Here is a 21,314-nt window from a genome sequence, read left to right as displayed (position 1 = left end):
GGCTGCAAGCTCGCGTTATAAATAAGGGTATGTTATATTGCTCCTCCTAGGTTTCATTCTCAAAGTTTTCATTACAGTTTATTTGGCCACAAATGCAGTGGCATGCAAAAAAAAACACGCTGTTGTGGATTTGCAGACACCCAGATTTTAATGAAGTAATCAGACAAAACTTATCTCAAGAGCGGCATAATTTTAGATAATTAACAGCTGGTTGTCTTGTTTAAACACAATTTTCCAAAATGTGTTCACTTTAGGGCCAGGCCCACATGTTCGGTGAATATTCATGAGGATTTGGATTATAAGCTACTCATACTTTTGATGCTAATCATCATTAGGGAAATTTTAGAGGAAGTTAATTCCACCACCTTCAACCCCCGCCCCACAAAACTTTAATCAAATCTCACGTGTCATAATATCGGTGGGATGCTGCTGTGGTACATTAAGTGTTTCGGTTAGCGAAGTGGACAATCCAAAGCTCGCCAGTTCCATTCGATACCCCCAGCAGTCAAAACAATCGGGGCAAGCAGACATTGATACCTTTCCACTCATACTAAGAGGAGCAGTGGCGCAGTGGCTAGCGATATTGCGATAGGAACCCAGTGACCTGAGTTTAATTCCCGACTATGCCCTTCCCCCCCCCCCCCACCTCTGTCCTAACAGCAGTATGAATGGGTTCGACCATACTTGATCTGCAAACCTCTTCCAACACGGCTCTCTAGACATTCCTCTCCTGGAGGCCTTAATGCCAGCAGCGTTGTGAGATAAAATATTGCAGGGCTGCGCATTTTATTTGAATTTGTTTTTTGTTGGTAGTGCTTTGGAGTTTGTGTCTTCTTTTTTTATCGTCATATTTCACATTTCGTTTCTTGCAGCAGAGGCACGGCGCCCGGCCGGAGAGGAACGCTCACGCTCACGAGGCCGCGCCGATGTGCCGTCGCGTACCCGCATGTCGCGTGACCTGGAGATGGCCCTGCTGGATGGGGACAGAAGAGCTCCCGCCGCCACCGCCACCACCGTGAGGGAGAAGACCAAGGCCGTGGAGGGAGACACCCCTCCCGACGTAGAGAAGGACTCGAAAACAACGGACGTGGAAATGGAGGAGGAGGAACTCGCAGTGACTGTAACTGAAGAGTGATGCTTTATGGATGAGATAGATAGTTAAGCTGTGTATGCATTAAAGAAAAGCATAGGATGTTTTTAATCGTCATTTTATATTCCGATTGGCGCGACGGAGGTTGTCATTATTGTCCAACCCTGCCTTATGTATTTGTGCCCTTTGAATTAATAATGCCGACTTATGAAATGTAAAAGAGCATAGTTTTGCAAACCTGTCACAGTCAAAAAATAAATAAGGAATCTAGCCATGTTGAAGAGACTTGGATGTTTTATCTTCAGGGATATGAGAAGCTTTGTTTATAAATAGAATGATATGTGTTGCTTGGGTGCAAAGGCTTTCACAGTTTTGTGGAAAATATTTTTTTACATTCCACACTTTTGAAACATCCTGGGTTTTTTTATTTGAATAAAAAGCATGATTTTAAAGAAACTTTAGATTTTAAAGAAAAACAAAATACTAGCAACTGGGATTTTTTCCATTATTTAGCATGAATTATTAATACTCGGCGAATGTTTGGCAAGTGTTAATTTATTCCGGCTGAGCCACATGCCGTTATCTTGCATGGATGGCCATGTGCACTTTTGCTAAAGGGAATCATTTGCATATCACGCATTGTTCTTTTTTTTCAATCTTGCTGCACAAGTAATTTGGTTTTCCCTGAATTTGTTGTTGTTGTTGTTGTACATATGCGGTTTTTGAATGTATGCATATGGTCAAATTCACAAACGTAATTATGTTCACAAAACGAACCCATCATGATGAACTCTTTTGGAAGTTTATTGATAAGCATTTATACTGTGGCTCGATACTTTCATTCGCAATATTTAAACGGAGATACAACCCACGTTTTTGTTTACTTAATTGTCACGGGAAAATGCATCTATTAATAGGAATGTGGTACGACACCGCGACACTGCTGGTAGATGGGCCACCCCTTATTTGACCATACTTCACCACGCTGGTCAGTGGGTAGGTGAAAATTGGGAGCACAGATGTATAGTGCAACCTGGCATACATAGTGGGTCATCCATACAAACAATATCCAGGCTCAAACCTCTGCTTAGCTTCCGAGATCCCGTGAGATTGGGGAGGTGATTTGGTCCGGAGGCACAGTTTGCTATCGTTAGGGGTTTTTTGAATTCCCTCTGCTGCTGGGCTCTTTAACATCTAATGGCTTCAGCCGTGCCCCGCTCATTGTGATGTGGCCAGAGAGAATGGACATGAATGGACACCAGCTTGGCTGTGGTTCAGCGTTAAGTCGTCGCAAATGCCTCACTGTGCAGCTGCTCGGTGCTGTAAAGGCGTGCATATACGTCGGGAAGCACCGAAAGTCTGCTTAGATGCTTCGCCCCACCCCCTCACCCCCCGTAACATGCAAGCGGTGGCAATGAATTAACGTGGGGGGTGGGGTGGGGGGCAGGGACTTGGCCCCGGCGGTAGGTCGCTCGTTGAAGAGGTTCACGGCTCGAAGACAGTGGCCACCCTGATTATTACAGCAATACACATGTCTGCTTTGCAGTAGACGTCAAATGTCCCTTGAAGTCATTCGCAAGCGTTGGGCCGTTGTGGGATGGCGTTGTGGTGCAAATTCTAAAGAAAGACAACAAAAATACTCCTTGGCAGGACCCTCCTGAGAAATGACCCTGAGACTCGGCGAGTCTTTTTTGGGTAAATAAATGTAAAAGAATTGTGCCACTGCAGTGATCTCCCTCGAGGGTATTATGGTGGTGCTCCTTATAAGATGTGTTATCACCGTATGTTCTTCCATATCTCACGAGCAAAGATACAATCGTGTGTTGAACAGCTAAAAAACGCATACACCCTTGGCAAAATTACTGTTATAACTTGCTTGGGTTACATCTTCAGCATTGCGCTTGTAGTGGTTCTTGGTTCGAGACCAGTGGCCACCCTGGTTAATAATACCGCAGGTGTTTTTAACCATACAATACATGTCTGCTTCACAGCACACTTTACGTTATATCGAAAAAGAATAGGCCCATGTGTAGCGGTATTGTCCAAATTTGATTAGATACTCAAAGATGTACGTACTTGATTGGATAATCGATGTCAGCCTTGTCCCCTACTGGTTGACTAATGCCCATGTTTAGGCCTGTGCTGCTTACAGCTTGTGCTGCAGAGGGGCATCTTTCCACTGGCAGTCGTCCCCTGGGCTAGACCGCAGCCGTGCATTACAATGGTTGAGACGAAATGCAAAAGTGTATTGGACATATGAAGCTTATGGCGGTACCCCGGGGTACAAAGCTACCCCGGCTCTCGTATAATGTCCGTGATGCAGTAATTTTTAGTCTGTTGATGGTCGGCGATGCGGCAATCGACTCATCTCGACGAGCTGTACTCACGATGCACCACTACGGTGCGTACGAGCGTTCAGGGTTTCGGCGCAATCGTCCTCGCTGCGTTTCGACATCGCGGAGTGGCACTGATTTCGGATTGATTGATACCCCAGTCGCGGAGTTAAGTACAACCCTGGAAAAAATAGTGTCCCAGAAATAAAATATCATTATGTAACACGATTTTTGTTCCTGGGAATTAAGTGTTATTTTCTAATTGCATTTGCTTCAAGTATAGAAAATGGCTATTGTTATTCCCCACAAACTTTGCTTTTGTGACCAGGACTTTACGTGAAGGAATGACACATGCACACGTTTTCTCATTGAATATAGGTACATTTCTAACTATCACTGTCCTGGTCACAAAAGCAAAGTTTGTGGGGAATAATTGCCATTTTCTATACTTTTGAGGCAAATGCAATTAGAAAATAACACTTAATACCCAGGAACAAAAAATAATCCCTCTGCCATGTTGTATTATTTGGGACCCTGGGGAACCGCCATAAGGATCATATAATTGAAGACTTTGGTGTAAGTGCATCAGATTCAGTGCCAAATGGAGACGTTAGAAAATAAAGCACGGCAAAATGTGGATAATTATAGACTTAGACATGGTACAATACTCTTCACAAGTTGTTTATGTATAGTACTGATGCCAGTGAATACTTGGTTGCTTTGCTTGGTTGTCAAACTATATATTTGCAGCCTTGTAAAAGTGACATGATACATCGGGAGATAGGGTAGGTGAAAATATCGCACGTGTGTTTTGTTAGAAATACATTTGAAAACGAATTTCTTTAGAACTGCTTTTTGTGTTTGGTTTGTCCTTTCCCCCGCACCTCCGCATAGCACGGTTGGCAACATACGACGCGAAAGAAGTTCAACGTACATAAAACGATCTCTTTTGTTTCCTTGATTCCTTCATACTTGTTCAAGTCTTTTAACGTAAGTCGACCTTCCTGCCACGTCTTCGTGCTGCCACCTCAAGCGACGTTACACCTTGGAGGTTACACATTGAGAAGGACGCTGCACCAAGTAGGTCACATCACACGCTTAATTTTCGAAGTTTACCGTGCAGGCAAGCGGAATATTTGTTGGGTTTTAATTTTTGTTTTTTTTTTATATATGTATGGTTCATGTTTAATGTCCCAAATGGCCCTGGGCTTGGCATATGGTGTGTTCTTCACTGCATTTGGTTAACAATCGTGCACCAAGCTGCCAGCTACTCAAGGTGAATGAGCCATTGTCTTCAGAATGTAATCCGATTGAGTGGAGGACACGCACGCCATGAATGTGATAAACATGTTTCATGCGATAATAGGAAAATTGAATTATATGAAAGTGAGCTTCGTGGACATTTGTAATACGCATTCCGTCTTTTGTGTTATTAAAATTCTGTCAATGTCTGAGCTCAATGCCAGGATAAGGCACCGTAATGATACATTTAACAGAAAAACAAATATTCAATACCGCATCACTTTAAAAAATATAAATTGCACATTAACATGATATTGCAAGTTCAAATTGTTGAAATGTATCAATTTTTCGCCTATGGTTCGTGCACATCACTCCCTTATAGAATTTAACTGTGTTTCAGTCCCGTTCAATCATTGCGACATTCCATAACTGCTAACAGATGCCGCAAGCAGAAATCCCTCGGGATTCGTGATTACCATCGAATGGCACCATCACCTCTGGGCAAACTACCACAACTAGTGTTTTCCCAAACTCAGCGTGCAAATAGCGAGCTTCATGGAACAGATTGTTTTATTTGAAGTGGCACTAATTTAGCTGGCGGAGCCGTTGAGGTATGAGACTGCATGGGGCTGTTGTACGCACACTCTGTCACTTCACTCGGGCCTTCGGCCCCGCGGGCACTCATTGAATCCCGACTGTCAGCGCCTGTCTGTTACTTCCTCTGTAGAAGGCCACACGTGTCTCGCTGGCAGATGTGTACGTGTTTAGCTTGAGATGAGAAGGAGTGGTGAGAACCAGGGGGGAAAGAGTGTGTCAACTACATTGGCCGTGCAGCTCGCCTTTCAAAATACACTGAGACCGTGCGTGCGCAGTCTGTACAAAAAACATTTGTGTCAATTGCACACTTAATGACTCAAGGTTGCGTATGAATTATTGAAACGTGTGTGGACTCAAGGTGACTTAATTATTTGACATCAGGGATGCGCGTATTCGCACGGAGCGGTCACATTCAAGTGGACGCGTGACATGTTCCAAGAGCGGACCTACAAAAGCCACCGGCATGTCATTGGCTGCCGGAGGCTTTGGGGTTCTTTTTTCCGCGAATACTTTTCTCGTTCCGAGTGTGTTTGAGCGTGCCAAGTGGTTGCCTCGTCTGAGGTTGGCCAAATTAGTTTAGCACTCGGGAGTTTCGTTTAAATTAACGCAGGTGTGGATTCCCTGCTCAGTCGAAACGCTCGGCACAGCAGGAACCAGATGAATGAACTTTACTCTGTCCAAAATGTAACCGCTCATTTGCATTCGCACGCCCCCAGGCACTGTGCACTAACTCCTGAAATAACGTTCCCAGCCCGGACATTAACTTTCTTTGGAGAAAACTTTGTTCACTGTTTTGTAGTGCGGGTTATTACATTTAATTTATTTTAAGTCTTGTTTAAGGTAACTACAGAGTACCATGCGAATGCCTTCCCTTGCTCTGATCGAGCTTCATGGAATCAAATTTATGGGCAGATTATATAAGCAGCGCCTCATGGTGGCACAATCTAGCGTGTGGCATGACGTGGTTTTTTTTTCAGGTCACGGCTCCCAGTAATTTTGAGATTTATTTGTGGCTACAGTGTCCACATAGCACTGTCCAGAACTCTCATGAAGTGCATATGCCAATATAGGAGGAGGAATACTTGTCGGTGAAGCAACGTTGTATTTATTCTCATACACTGTCTAAATTCTGTATGGAATATACAAGGGGCACATTTCATCCACTGGCACTCAATAAAATCCACGGCCTTACGCTGGAGTTGGGGGAGGTGGGAAACAGCAATAAATACGAGCTTAAATTAACAACATTACCTGATAAAACTGTCGTCTTGGAATCATCTCGTGAGAGTCCACGCGTCAGAGTTTTGGGGTAGCATCCTGGGAAAAAAACGTGCGCACCCGCACGGGGTGCGCATGATGCAGTGGGCGCGAGAAAACGCGCGCACCCTCTTTTTTTTTTTCTGGCCAACGCATGCGAAGGGAACTGCGTTTTATTTTCACGTATAATGAAGCATGCGCATCGAAAATAGATAGAGTTTATAGAGGTCGTGGGGAATTTTTAACTGCGCACGATGGGACCCGGGCGATGAGTGATGGCGCGTCGGCTCTCTTCTACCCGGGCTGCGTTTGCCTCTGCTCGGCTCCGTCGCCACCAAATTACCCCGCAGCTGCATAGTTCAGCCACGCCGGAATGACGCGCGGCGGGCCCTTGTCGAACCGTAGCTGCTGATTATGATCGGCTATTAGCGAATGCCCGTGTTGTCCTCGGTAGAAGTTGGCCTTCGCTGTGAATGAGCGAGATGTTTTCCCAAAATTTAAGGAAAACTGGGTTGTCAGAAGTTGGCGTTTTTTTAATTCTTTTCAGAGCACGGTCCCTATTCTCTCGCACACGGATTTATAGAATGTTCAGCGCCATTGAAGATTAGTTAGGAATGCATTGTGGGCTTCGTCACAAATGAATTGCGTGAAGTCGCAGAGAAAAAAAAGCATTCTGTTCCAGCTGCATTTTCACATGAAAATGCGTCGTGACAGAGGTGGTTAATGGCCCTTTAAAGTTTCTGCACCGGCATTTAAATGTAATTGCAATCAATGAGATTTTGAAGCATTTAAACCGTGGAGATCGCTTGCCGTTTGTAGCACTCTTTTCATAGGTATCCATCCGTGATCTAACTGCCTTGAAAGGCGCTTACTGCTGACATGCTATTATTATGATGTTTCTGTTCAATTAAACAAAATAATTGTAGGGTGTATTTTTAGGTGCTAATGTGGGCATTGCCTTCCATTTCGGAGCCACCCTTTGTTCCAGAATTAAGCCAACAATACAACCACTCGTGTGCGCATGGCCGTCATTAATTGTATATGTAACTTATTTTCCCAGAAGTTTGAAACTGTAAACTCTGAAGGCGATTGTGCTCAATGTTCTACAGAGTGCCCATCTGTCTGCAATAAAAAGGAATATTTGTCATTATGAACAACTATGCTCTAGGATTGTTTAACATCATTCATGGCATTGGGAGGTACATCAGGGATTCACTTGGTGGGAAGAAGACCGATTGGGAATTGCCGGAGAGCCAGGGAATACCGTTGTAAAAGAGTTCATGTCAGCCTTGTATAGTCCCAAACGTCAGGTGGGTTAATAACGGGATGGCATCGCCTTTCTGTACATTATATTGTACTAAATTCCTCTGGGAATTGTGAGGTTACGAGATATGGGGGTGGGAAGAGGTGACACTTTTGCCAATGCTGTGATAAAGGTCCCGTTTCTCTTCGAGCCGCCCTCCTCCGTGATGATGTATGGCTGGGCCACGTGCGGACCCAGTTGACTGATAGGGGCTGCCGTCGACAGAGAGCAATGTGCTGCATTTGTGTGGGACACTGGAGTTTTGGGCTCTCGTGAAAAGTCGTAGCCTCCAACCACATGGCCATGCCCTATACTCAATGGTGATTGTGCCCCGATGGCACTATACGGTGAAGGATGCGCCCGATATGCTGCGTATAGTGAAAATATTGTCTGCACTACTGGCGAGCTTGCTTGCTGTTCTTGATTTGCTGTGGGGGAAGCTGTAAAAGCACTTTTTTTTAATTTTGAATGCTCCATGCCGAGTAGTTTTATAAGCTACGCTGGCGAGAATGTTTCCACCCATACTCCCTCTCTTTCCTTCATCGCCTCCTCCCTACCGCTCAACTCCCTAGCGACCCAGCCCATTGTCCTGCCTGCCCGGGCAAGCATCTGTCAGACGCGTCGGGGGATGTGCTCAGCGTGGAGCCTACCGCCGTTGAATAGAGTCCCTTAAAAACAAGAGTTTGATTTAGTATCCCCCCCCCAACCTCTCACATACACACACACGCCAGCTCCTCGCTGCAACGATCATCTATCACAGTGCGCCCATATTCCCTCGAGCTAGCTGCCTGGTCGGCAGGCTAAAAAGCACAAACCCCCGGCTAACAACTCAACGGCAGGACACCGGCATGGTGCATGAAAAGACTCCAATGGAGCGCATTTATACAGCAAGCACACACCTCCCCTCCCCTCCTTTTACTGCAAACTTTTTATCTCCGGCCCTCCATCTACCCCCCCCCCCACACACACACCCCTAACCCTAACGAGCAGGCGACCTTCAGTTTACACTGTGTCTGGCTGCGAGACAAAATTGTGCTTGGACAAGGCCTTTGACCTGCCACAAACTCCACCACAAAGATGGCTCAGACGTTTTGTCAGGGGCACATTGTGACTTGGGCTTTCCAGGGCCGCATTATGCATTCCCTGCGATCGGCTCATTACGCATGCGGCATCGCAAGTCCCCAGGCTCTTTGTTTCGGATTCTTGGTTCGAGCACGTGAAATTTCCCCCCCCCCCAAAAATTCTTTTTTTTTTACTGTTTGCCGTATCGCTTTACATCTCGTTCATGAATAGAATATTTTGGCTCGCGTTTTGAATCGTCTTAAAACTGCGTGTGGAAAGCGTTTGATATTAGTATTGTGTTCACGATGCTGCCGCTGTGTAATGGTAATGGGCTATATATATCGATAGATCGATGCACACGTAATGGTTCGTATACTGAACTTGAAATCCAGAGGTTGCCGATTCGATCCGATTTCCCGACGCAGCGTTTGAAATGGGACATTTTTCTGAATCTCTCTCCTTTTCCACCCAGAAATAGAAGCGGGCACATCGCCAATAGTGGTGTCCGGTTTGGCTATCTCGCCCCCTCTGCGATGTCTGGCCAGCGTGAACGAGTAGGCCAAATGCCCCCGAGATTGACAATCTAGAGAGCTCCATCCTGTGGAGGCTCTTCGAGTAATCGCAGTGCTGCACCTTCACATATCGTCGTGTGAACGTCCTAATTGCGATGCTACAAGACGAAGATTCCAGCGTAGTCTTTTACACGTGTGAGAGCAAGTGCTGTTAGCGAGCGCCTATGAAGGCAACACACCTGAACACACACACACTCGGGAAGAGTTTGACCACAATTAAGAAGCAGATCTTTGTAGGCACGCAAGCCACTGGACATGTCATAACACCGACTAGCGCGGATATATAGAGAAGGTCTGCCTGCTATACGGATATACCAGGGGTTTAGCAACCAAAACACTCTGAAATTCGGTATATATATAAACAACCTCAATATTTCAGGAGCCGCAATGCTGGTGGTGAATCCGAGACGGGAGGGTCCTTAATAAATAACGGGCACGGAGCAGCCCTGAAAGAAGCCACAAGCGGCTCCTGAGCTGCAGGTTGCCGACTCCACTGGGCTATGCTGCAGCAGGCAATAGCACTGAGGTTGTTGCAGGCAACGACACTGAGGTTGCAGCAGCAACAACACTGAGGTTGCAGCAGGCAACGACACTGAGGTTGCAGCAGCAACAGCACTGAGGTTGCAGCAGCAACAACACTGAGGTTGCAGCAGGCAACGACACTGAGGTTGCAGCAGCAACAACACTGAGGTTGCAGCAGCAACGACACTGAGGTTGCAGCAGGCAACGACACTGAGGTTGCAGCAGCAACGACACTGAGGTTGCAGCAGGCAACGACACTGAGGTTGCAGCAGGCAACGACACTGAGGTTGCAGCAGCAACAACACTGAGGTTGCAGCAGGCAACGACACTGAGGTTGTTGCAGGCAACAACACTGAGGTTGCAGCAGGCAACAACGCTGAGGTTGTTGCAGGCAACGACACTGAGGCTGCAGCAGGCAACGACACTGAGGTTGTTGCAGGCAACAACACTGAGGTTGCAGCAGGCAACAACACTGAGGTTGTTGCAGGCAACAACACTGAGGTTGCAGCAGGCAACAACACTGAGGTTGTTGCAGGCAACAACACTGAGGTTGCAGCAGCAACAACACTGAGGTTGCAGCAGCTAATAGCACTGAGGTTGTAGAAGCAACAACACTGAGGTTGCAGCAGGCAACAACGCTGAGGTTGCAGCAGACAACAACACTCAAATATGCTCGTGCCACGGAAGAGGAAAAAAAAATCAGGTCGCGTCTGTAATATGAAAATGCGCGCACAGAAGTGAAATTGATTTCAGCGTTAATGCAAAGTAGGTTGCGAGGGAGAGCCAGAGAGGAGAGTTGTCGTGCGCGCCACGCCTGCGTCGAGGCTACGCCTCGCGTTCTGTGCCCTTCCCTTGGCGTGACCTGCCCGCCCACACCTCATAACGGTGCATTGCATCGGGGCATCCAATCTCCCTGCTCCGCGCAGTCGCTCCTTTCCATGGCCTCATCAATTATCGTAAACTCTCCCTCCGGGGAGAAGGAGCGGCTGGCATAACAGCGCCGTCACCGCTGCTGTGCGCCGCGCGGTGCCTTTCGGTGTATACGTTGCGTGAGTGCGTGCCGGGTACACGTGCCCGCAGTGTAGGGTGTACACGTGCCCCAGTGTACGGTGTACACGTGCTTGCATTGGGTGCGTGAGTGTGTGGCGTTCGTGCTTGAGTGCGTGCGTGCGTTCGGGCATTCCACGTGTTGCGTGTTGTTTAGATGTATTCCGAGATGGGGGGGTGTGGGGGGGTGACAGTCCCTTGGCTCCACCAAAATAGGGTTTGGTCAGAAGACTTCAGGATCGCCCTTCCGCTCCACGCCCTCGGTGCCTCCAGCACAAGCGCCGTGGTTATTGGTAAAAATCAGTGGAAGGTGGAGTGGGGTCACCTCCTGCTCGCACACACTCATCTGCCTACAAATGATAAAGGTCCCCCGTGTAGCCGTAACAGGTTGTAGGGGCAAGTGCTGTTCGCGAGCACCTATGAAAGGCCGGCGCGGCACACGAGGGGGTGGGTGGCCAGCACCACGCCCGGCCGCCTTTGTCGCCCTCTTGGCGAAGTTTACATATTGCACCAGGTACCCATTTGAGGATGAGTCTACCTAGGGGTTGCCCATGGTTCGTCGCGCAGCGCGCTACCCGTGATCACGGCTCTTGTGCCTGGCTAGGTGTACCTTCAGGCCACGTGAAGTATCGAAGGCTCGCTGGCAGGAGGTCACGGGACAGACCCGGGTCTTCTCGGTCATAGTTAAGCCCTGCCTACTCTCTGCTTGCGAAATGTGGAGCCGTCTAAAGGAACATCTGCGCCGATTCGAAACATGCAGGCTGGCCTGCCTACGATCCATCATGGGTTTAACCAGACTGGATTGTGTGAGCTCACAGATCCTTGAAAGATCTGGACACGGTCCCATCGGTTAGCTCCTCCGGCAGGCGAGGGTGCGTTGGCTGGGTCATGTAGCCCGCATGCACAAACAGCTTTTGTTTGGCCGGATAGAGGGGGGTAAATGAGCACGGTACGGGCTAAAGAAGAGATGGGCTGACGTGGCACCGAAGGATGTGGAGCTGAGTGGACTTGGAGATGACTGCTACTAGCGGTGTTCAAGATCGGCGTCTGTGAAGGAAACGCTTCTGTGCAGTTGGAGGCAGTCGCTCTCCAACAACAGTAGCAGCAGCAGCGAAGGGCAGACGAGCAACGCTCATAGACGAGAGGAGCGTCGAGCGGCTAAGACGCACCAAGTTGGCACGGGAGGGCGGGACCCCACACAGGCCGTTCCAGTCATTTCGGTCAGTGAAACCCCAGTGGCACCTCGCGTATATCAGCAGCGAGCCTTCGTCATTTCACACGGCCTCAAAGTGCACCTATCCTGGCACAAGCGCCGTGGTGATGTCACCGCCACTTCGTGATGAACGGCGGTCGAGTGTGCGAGCATGAGTGTACGCGTGCGTGATTGAGTGCCTGTGTGCGTGCGCGCGGAGGGCGGTAGTGTAACGGTTAGCGCGCTGCGCTACGAACCCGGCGAGCCGTGTTGGGATTCCCCTAGGTCGACTCAGCCTCAAATGAGTACCTGGATGCGGTGTGTAAAACATCGGGTGTGGTACTGGCCACCCACCCCATCGTGTGTACGTGCCATGCAGCGGCCTTCGTAGTTGCTCGCTAACATCACTTGCTCCGACAGTCTGTTGAGGGTATGCGGGGTGTTATTTGTGTACGCGTGCGTGCTTGTGTCTGCATGTGTACATACCTGCATGGTTGTGCGTGCGTGTCCACGTGTATGCGTTCGGGCGCACACGTGCGTGAGTGAATGCCTTCGTGCTCGAGTGCATCGCGTGCGGTGTACACGTGTGTGTGTCCCCCCTCCCCCCCCGTGTGTCTATTTCGGTGTGTGTTCGGCCGGATCGAGGGGGCTAAACGGGCGCGGCACGGGCTAGAGAAGAGATGGAGTGACGTGGTGCAGGAGGACGTGGAGCTGAGTGGACTTGCCGATGACTGGTACCAGCGGTGTCAAGATCGGCCTCAGTGGAGGAGGCTCGTGAAGGACGCTACTGGGCAGTTGGAGGCAGTCGCCCTCCAACAACAACGGAGGGCGGAGGAGCGACGCTCACAACAACGAGCGGAGCGCCGGGTGCCTAAAGCACAGCAAGTTGGTACAGTAGGGGGCACAGGTGGTGCATCAGCCAGTCATCTCGGTCAGTCGACCCGTGGCACCTGGGTCTGCCCCGTGACCTCCTGCCAGCGGGCGTTCGACACTTCACGTGGCCTCAAGGTGCACATGGCCTGGCACAAGCGTCGTGGTGACGTCACCGCCACTTAGTGGCGAATGGCGGTTGTTGTTGTTGTGTAGTTGTGTGTGTGGCGAGCGGTAGTGTAGCGGTTAGCGCGCTCCACTACGAACCTGGCGACCCTGGTTCGATTCCCGCTCACGGCCAACCAGGGGCGGTTTCTTCATTAGGGCGATTGGGCGACGCACCACCAATGTCATTCAACCACAGAGTCACGCTAGCCGTCACTGTCAGCCTCTGGATATAGTCCAATCAGCGTCATGTCACGTTCTGTGGAGTACCGCCTCTTTTTGGGCGATTTCACTCCGGCTGAGAATCGCCCCGAGTGGCCCCATAGACTTACATTCAAAGATGTTTTTTTTCGAACGGCGGGCGCTCCAATGCATTCTCTATGGCTTCCGGGAGGGCTCGCCCTAACGTGCTTACGTCATCATACGTGCTAACGTCATCATACGTAAGCACGTTTCATCCAACAATATAATTTGTCGCCACCTAGTGGAATCTTTAATAAAATAAACTTGAGTGGTTTGTTTTAATAGTGAGTATAGAAACAAACAAGATGTATTGTAAGAGTCACTTTATTTTTCATTAATATTAAAAAAGTGAAGTTGCCTTTACATGCTTAAGCTGTTAATTTATCCATTGCATGGGTGGACCTTATCCTTATCAATCATCCAGACATTTGCCCCCCCTGAGAGATTTTGCAGGAGCCGCCACTGCGGCCAACACCAGTGACGATTATCTGAACCGGTCCCGGGCCTCCCCTAGGTCGACTCAGCCTCAAATGAGTAGCTGGTGCGGTGTGTAAACATTGCCACTGGGGAGACAAAGGCGGTCGGGCGTGGTGCTGGCCACCCACACCCTTGTGTACCGTTCCGGCCTTCATAGATGCTCGCTAACAGCACTTGCCCCTACAGTCTGTCAAGGCTATATGGGGGATCTTTGTCTGTGTAGGTCTGTGTGTTGTCCGCGGATGACATTAACTCCAGTCCGGGCGAGACAAACTTTCCACCGCTTAATGACGACTGTCGGTGGTGGACGGTAACGAGCGTGGCTAATGGGAAGTTATTTAATAGCTTAAATGAAGTTAAAAAGCCATGAAAGTGTTATTGCCATTACGGAAATGTTGCTGCGAAGCGTTTCCCCCCCCCCCACACACCGCCACTCCTCGCTGCACGCGTGGGGGATGAGTGGAACGAAGCCCTCTGCCTGTCCACGTGGCCACGTGGCTGGCAGGGCGAGCGCACGCGTCGACTGAATTTGAATGTCACACTCGCTCGCCGAGAGGCGACGTGCATATAACAACTCCAGTGTATGAAAAACGACCATTATCAGAAACGTCGCCTATTTTATAAATATTTTTTTTCTTTCCCCTGTCGCTGTCATCCCGAGATTTGTAGGTTTGCCTTCATATGTGCTCATTAACCCAAAATAATGTTACGGCTGGCTATACGGGGGGGTTTGTGAATACAAGTGGTAGGTGCTTGTTAACAGCACTTGTCCAAAAAGCTGTTTCGGGCATACGGGGAGTCTTTGTCTTCTGTGTGGTTAGCGCACTATGCTACGAACCCGGCTCCCCGAGTTCCCGCTCACGACCAATATAACAGCGGCGAACATTTGAACAGGAACAGCCTTTCCCTGGCTCGACTCGGCTTTAAAATGAGTACCTGATGCGGTGTGTAAACAGCAGCAGTGGGGAGACTAAGGCTGACCGCTTGTGGTGCTGGCCACCCACCCCCTCGTGTTCCGTGCCGGATTCAATATGTGGTCGCTAACAACACTCGTCCCAACGGCCTGTTGAGGCTATACTGGGGGGGGGGGGGGGCTTTGTATTTGTATGACACAGGGATGATGGTCAAGACTTGTGACGAAATGTCAGCCAGAGCAGTCGAGAAATCTCCCTAGAGGATTTAAAATCCCACTTAAAACGGTTACCGGTTCTTGAATTTCGAATTGATCTGCCGCTTTACCGGTTTGTCATTTAACAACTTTAAATGAAAAAGAACCATTCCCCGAAACGTCGCCTATTTTTTTTTCCTGTTTCAAGGTCACATTGTGTTTTGACGATTGTGTTTGGAGTGTTTTTTTTTGCTGCTTATTGGAACTCGGGTGGCCGCGATATGGGGATCATACGATACGTCTCACGGTACGATCCACGATTATCGTACCGTCCATTTTTGCAAAACATGATTATTCTTGCCCGTTTTATTTGAGTCGTTGTTTAATTACCCGACTGCAATTATGAGAAAACAAACTCAGTAATGAAAGTTGTAAATTAATAGCTGTTTAGCATTACATTAGTGATTGCACAAAAAAACTCATTCGGAGCAATTAGCGGAAAGGCAATTGTATAACGTCATCCGTTTGTTAGTCTCATTTAAATAATTACTTTTGTTTTTATCAGGTGTAGCTGATAACGTATGCCTTCCAGGTGCTCTGGATTGTAAAGCGACACTGATAATAAAAAGCAGCTCACGGCAGGCTTATGTTGAGGGAATTTCGGTAGAGCGATCTCCATTCGTACGAGAAGTACAGCAAGACACAAACACAAGCAGTCCAGAGCTGTCCGTCGGGGTCACGGCGAATCTGGGCGACTGCCCCGGGCCCCTGCGCTTTGGGGAGGGGGGGGGGGTCTGCGTTTTGATGTCACGGTGTCTGATGTAATGCATCCGGTTTAGTTTAAAGGCATTTGGGGTGAGGGGCTACACTGCGTGATCTGCCCCGGGCCCTGCACCCCATCCCCATGGACGGCCATGAAAACATCAATACAATACGAAACACGATGTATGAAATACTGTACAATTACAACGTCATACGGTCAACTGACATGACGATAACCGTCGGTATTTTTTTGTTTTACTTAGAGTTGATGCTTGGAAAAATTACACAATTAACTGTAGACAACGTCGGAAGAATTGCTCGATGTGCTGCAGTCGAGACAAATTATTGAGTGACAGACGAGAGAAAACGGCGAGAGGATGTTAGAATGCGGAGATGGAGCGATGAAATCGGCCAATGTTGCAGGAGATCATGAGAGTCGGGCACGGCTTAGGAATGCCTTCATCCCGCAGTGGATAAATCATTTTCCGATGATGCTGAGTGAAACCCCCCACGTGTGAGCTGCCTCCTGGGCGACAACCCACACCGGAACCGAGAGAACGCTCAACCGTGAAACTGCGCCATCTCTCTAACCCACTACCACGCGGGTGGATGTTTCACGTACGCAGTCCATCACCTACGACAATGAGTCCCAGGGTTATGTACGCCTCACCCGAGTCTGAAACGTCGCACCTCCTGCCTCTGACTTCCTCGAAGACACCCGTGGAACATCAACAGCATCAGAACACCAACACGACACATTGTAGTGCAGTGACTGTGGCCATGCAACCCAAGCCGTGGAGCAGATACTGGCGCCACGATTGCGAGATGTTAACTCCGTTGCCTGGTATGCAGGAGGTCGTGGGTTCGATCTCGACCCTGAGGCATGTATATTTGGAGTTTGCGTGTCTCTCTCCCCGTAATCACGGGGAATTTTCTCCGGGTCTTCCGGTGTTTCCCTCCACATTTAGAAACATGCGTTTCGAGTATTTGGCTGCTATACATTTCCACGTGACGAGCCATTTCGTTGAGCTTTCATTTGTGGCCTAGTCGCTTATGAAAAAGAGCTACATAGCTCAGTGGGCCTTACCTGGTCAAATACAAAAATAGTTTTGGTTATTATATATTGTTTTAGTCAATCACTGGAGCCTGTGTTTATTTAACGAAGGAATAGCAAAAATTAAATGAGCTCTCTCCAGGAGCCATCTTGTTGCTCGCAGAAGTCGACAGTGGCATTTAGCTCAATAGCAGATTGCCATTTGCAAGAATAGAATAGCGACTTGGAAGGTGGTACTGCAGGTACGAGTTTTCTTATGGTTGCCGCAAGATTGTTTTTGACGATACAGTACAGCACTTAATTCTAGATTTGAAGCTTTCGTGACTGCAAGGATTCGTATTCTTAGGTTTTTTTCGGTAAAGTCACGTGACTTTACCGAAAAAACCTAAGAGTATGAGTACAGCACTTGTCGCAGCTTACAGCTGCGTATCTCAACTCCAGAAATCCGAACCTCCAAAGCTGCAGCTTGTCCGAGATTGCCAACTATCAGGTGTATGCAGTGTCCAGTGTCTTCATTTGCACATGAATAGAACAAAAATATTATTAACCACGAATAAGGCAGAGCTTACAAGCAAGAGCTAGCATCTCGCCTCAATGGCGAGAGGCGAACTACCCCGCCTGGTATACAGGAGGTCGTGGGTTCGATCCCAATCATGACGCCTGTTGTATATTTGGAGTTTGCTCGCGTGGATTTTTCTCCGGGTCCTCCGGTTTTCTCCTCCACATTTAGAACTATGCTTTAGAGTATATGGCTACTATACATTTCCACATGATAAGCCATTTCGTTGGGCTATCATTTGTGGTCAGGTCGCTTCTGAAAATATCTATATAGCTCAGTGGGCTATACCTGGTGAAAGAAAAAAAAATATCGAGTAAAAAATGGGTACTCGGAAGCTAATGAGGGTCAAAGCTGCTGAGTGCTTGGATGGGTGACTGCCAATCCATAGCAGGTGTTGTAGGAAAGGGGCTGGAGAGAGCAATGCAGCGATGGGCTTGTGGATTGAATCCATCCGTATATAGCTTTGAACGTTATCCTGTCATCTGTGTGTGTGGGTGGGGGTCCCGTTACACTGCACTCCTCGCATATGCCCAAACGCTTATAAATTGTATTTCCCAAAAAGAATCCTAAGACTCAGTAGATGGCCTCGGTAAATTATTGGCTTTTTGACACTTAAATATATTATGGGGGGTTACAAAGGCATTATAAAAAAAACACGTAAAAATATATTTTCAAAATGGTCCAGTTATCATTTTATACTCCAGTGCCATGGACATGGGCCATGGTCCATCTTTTTCATCTTTACCGTTTAAGAGATGTATGCGATTCACATTCATATATGTATGGTGCAGACTTGTGTAAAGTTAAAACATGGGACACGGCGCACGGTATCATAGCCTCAAGGATAGAAACCACTTCTTCAAGTTTTATCTAAAATATTCAGCACATTTTAATATATTCAAATATGACTTTGAATCATTATAATATAGATAAAAATTACACTATTTTTTGATGTATGCTCATGGTCGGAACTTTGCAAGTATAATTTCAGCACAGTGTTTGAATGTATTTCTATAGATACGGCTGTATATGTATACTGTATAATAAAATGCATTGGCAGGCAAAAAACAAAAAGGGGTCGCCGAGAGGTCGCGATGCTATCGAGTTTATCGACAAGCGCAAATCAACATGGGCTCTCATCATAGACGCACGGTGGAAAATCGGTCCAAATCGAAGCCGTCTGCATAAAAAAGAAACGAGGCAGCTGCAACTTCCGAGTCGAAAGGCGAGGATTTCCCCATCCACATTCAGATCTCAGTTTAGACCCATTCCCATTGACCCGTCCGTTTAGGATCAGTGGTGTAGCCTACACTCAACTCCAATCACACAGACGGCACGCGTGAAAAAAATGAGCCGTGACCTGCTGGGCCACGTCACGTGTTTTTTTTTTCCTTGTTGCTATTCCTTCCTCTCTAGGCGACATCATTGTAAGACTCGACATTGCACTCCATACGACCCCCGGTGTCGTCCCTTTGCCACCGTGCAATTACGTGATATACTCAATAATATTTAAAGTCTGAACCGGTTTCTTAAGCCATTAACTGATTAGCGCCTAAGTGCCCTCATTATGTTCGAAGCAAATAGGCTTGGTAATTATGGCTTGGATAGAGAATATCGATTGGAAATTGCACGCGTGCCACACGCTGACACCGCCAGCTCGCTGGTGTTGGCTCGGGGAAGCTCACCTGTGGAAGAGGGGCAGTTCCTCTCTCTTCCAGCAATTTATGCTTAATTACACGTGTGCACGCGTCTCCTGTTTGTTTTTCAATCGACCTCGTTACATAAATCATCCCTGCTGGCCTCTACACATGGACGTTACTGCTATTGTGGCTTCCTGTGCATAACATGTATGTTGAACTTATGTCGCATCGTACGAAGCCAACCGTGCTCATCGGATGTGCGGGGGAAGGACAACAAACTAAAAGCAAAAATATATTCATAATCATTGAATTTCCAAGCTCGATGATGTCAAAGTGCATAGCTCCAGTGGCTTCCGAATATCTGACGGAAGAGCGTTCCAGACGGCCGCAGAAGGGCATTTGAAAACACACGATGCGGTGACCACCGTCTTTGTTCGATGGAGAGCCAAAAGCCGCTGCCGGAAGGATGAGCGGAGTTCGCGTGAGATGGTTGTTGCTCCTTGACGAGATCAGCGAGGATTTGCGGTTCTTTTGTGGCAAGCACTTTGTGTGTAATGAGTGAGATCTTATAGACCTTGAGCGACTCGTTTCTTGGCCATTGCTTGCCCGCGGTTATTTATTTGTTCTATCTATGAGATGCACGCACGTGACACGGGAACGCGTGAATGAATTGCGATCTTTTGTCAACCCACTACTGGATGCAGGCCTTCGAGCCGCACGATGTCGATCATGCAGGGTTGTTTGACCATACTTCACCATGCTGGTCAACGCAGGTTGATGAAGTGGAAGTGGCTGGCTGAAGACGCACTTTGAGCTACCACTCGCCGCTCGTGTTTAGCCATGGCCAGGGATCGAACTCAGTTTGCCAGGTCCATAGCGCAGGACACGAACCAATGTGATGTTCTGCTTCACCCAAGGAATGTGTGTGCAATATAGATCATATTGTGGCAGGGGCGTGGTGCTGTAATTTGGTTGAAGTTTATTTTTACTTAGTATATGGTTATTAAAATTACACTTTGCAAATATTTTCTTTTCATCAAAAATATATGTAAGGGCATTGTTAGGTACGGCACTGTCCCACATTTATTCCGTGACCTGTCCATGCATCAATATTTTTTTTTCACCCCCCCACATCGCGGCCATGAATTTTGACAAAAATCCGCTTCGCCAAGATAGTCTCCATCATGAGCGAGTGCCCAGGCAGCGTGTGTGGTGTCCTGTCTCGTTGTACACGTTTACAAACTCGCGTCTGTGTGGACCCCGTGCTGGTGCTAAGTTGAATTCATTACATCACAGCCACACAAAAAAACCTGCGACTATGGGGAGCCTGCCATCTCCCCCCTTCCACTTTTTTTGTTGCGGATTATAATAACATTTTACAAAAATCCCACGGAGATGGCTCCAAGCGTATCCTATATGCTGATCTCCCCGAAGCTTTGGAATTAAATTCGTTTTCAAATTGGTGGAGCTTTTCTATCTCTTTTTGTCCCGCGCACTCAATGTGGAGCACAAAGCATTTTTCCCCGCCTTTATAGATTGCAATTCTAACGACGTATTAGTTGAATGGACTAGAACCACTACTGAAATAAACTAAATCATTTATATTGAATCGTTAACTGCAACAAGGCTCCGACACAATCTGTTTAATAATGTTTTTTTTTTACTGCCTGGTGGATGTTTTATGTTAACCAGTCACATTTGCCCAGTATACGAATTGTAGCCTCATTTTGAACATATATTTCATTGTTGTACAACTAAATATGAATACAAACACAAGCCTATAGCCAAATGACGCACAATGTGTTCCGATCTCAGCAGCTAAGCAGGCTAGAGGCTGGTTAGTGCTCGGATAAGTCACCACTATGAAGGCCAAGCCGTCAGCAGCTACCATGATCATTGTTAGATCGCGTCAATATAAATATACATTTATATATTTACGCGATCTAACCCAACAAAAAAAACTATATTATGGATGATATTGGTCGCGAAAGCCTACGTGTTAAACGGCGTGGGTAAAGTACGGTCAAACAATGCACATGACCGAAACGGCGTGGGGAAGGCTTTCGACCAGCAGTAGATTGACAAGGGGATACGCATTTCACATCATCAATGTACTCTAAATTAGCTCAAGCGTCCCGCAAATCACGTGACTTATGCGTGGCCACCCCCACTCTTATTCCCTCCCCTCTCTTCCCACCCCCTGGGAAAACAGACCCGGC

The 21,314-nt window shown here is 47.7% G+C and overlaps 1 protein-coding gene across 2 annotated transcripts in view; it reads left to right on the top strand.

Annotated features, from left to right (window-relative positions):
• The window catches only part of LOC144722733 (protein diaphanous homolog 1-like), a 112,231-nt gene extending 107,847 nt beyond the window's left edge, over positions 1-4,384 (top strand). For both annotated transcript variants that reach the window (XM_078601085.1, XM_078601084.1), the window contains one exon: positions 873-4,384. In XM_078601085.1, the coding sequence (XP_078457211.1) occupies positions 873-1,135 (263 nt within the window). In that variant the 3' untranslated portion in view covers positions 1,136-4,384. The remainder of the gene's footprint in view (positions 1-872) is intronic.
• The last annotated feature ends 16,930 nt before the right edge of the window (positions 4,385-21,314 follow it).

Source organism: Lampetra planeri, chromosome 15 (assembly GCF_965212315.1).
Source record: "Lampetra planeri chromosome 15, kcLamPlan1.2.h2, whole genome shotgun sequence".
NCBI lineage: Eukaryota > Metazoa > Chordata > Hyperoartia > Petromyzontiformes > Petromyzontidae > Lampetra > Lampetra planeri.
The sequence above is the reverse complement of the archived record's forward strand: the minus strand, read 5'-3'. Positions and strand labels throughout refer to the sequence as shown.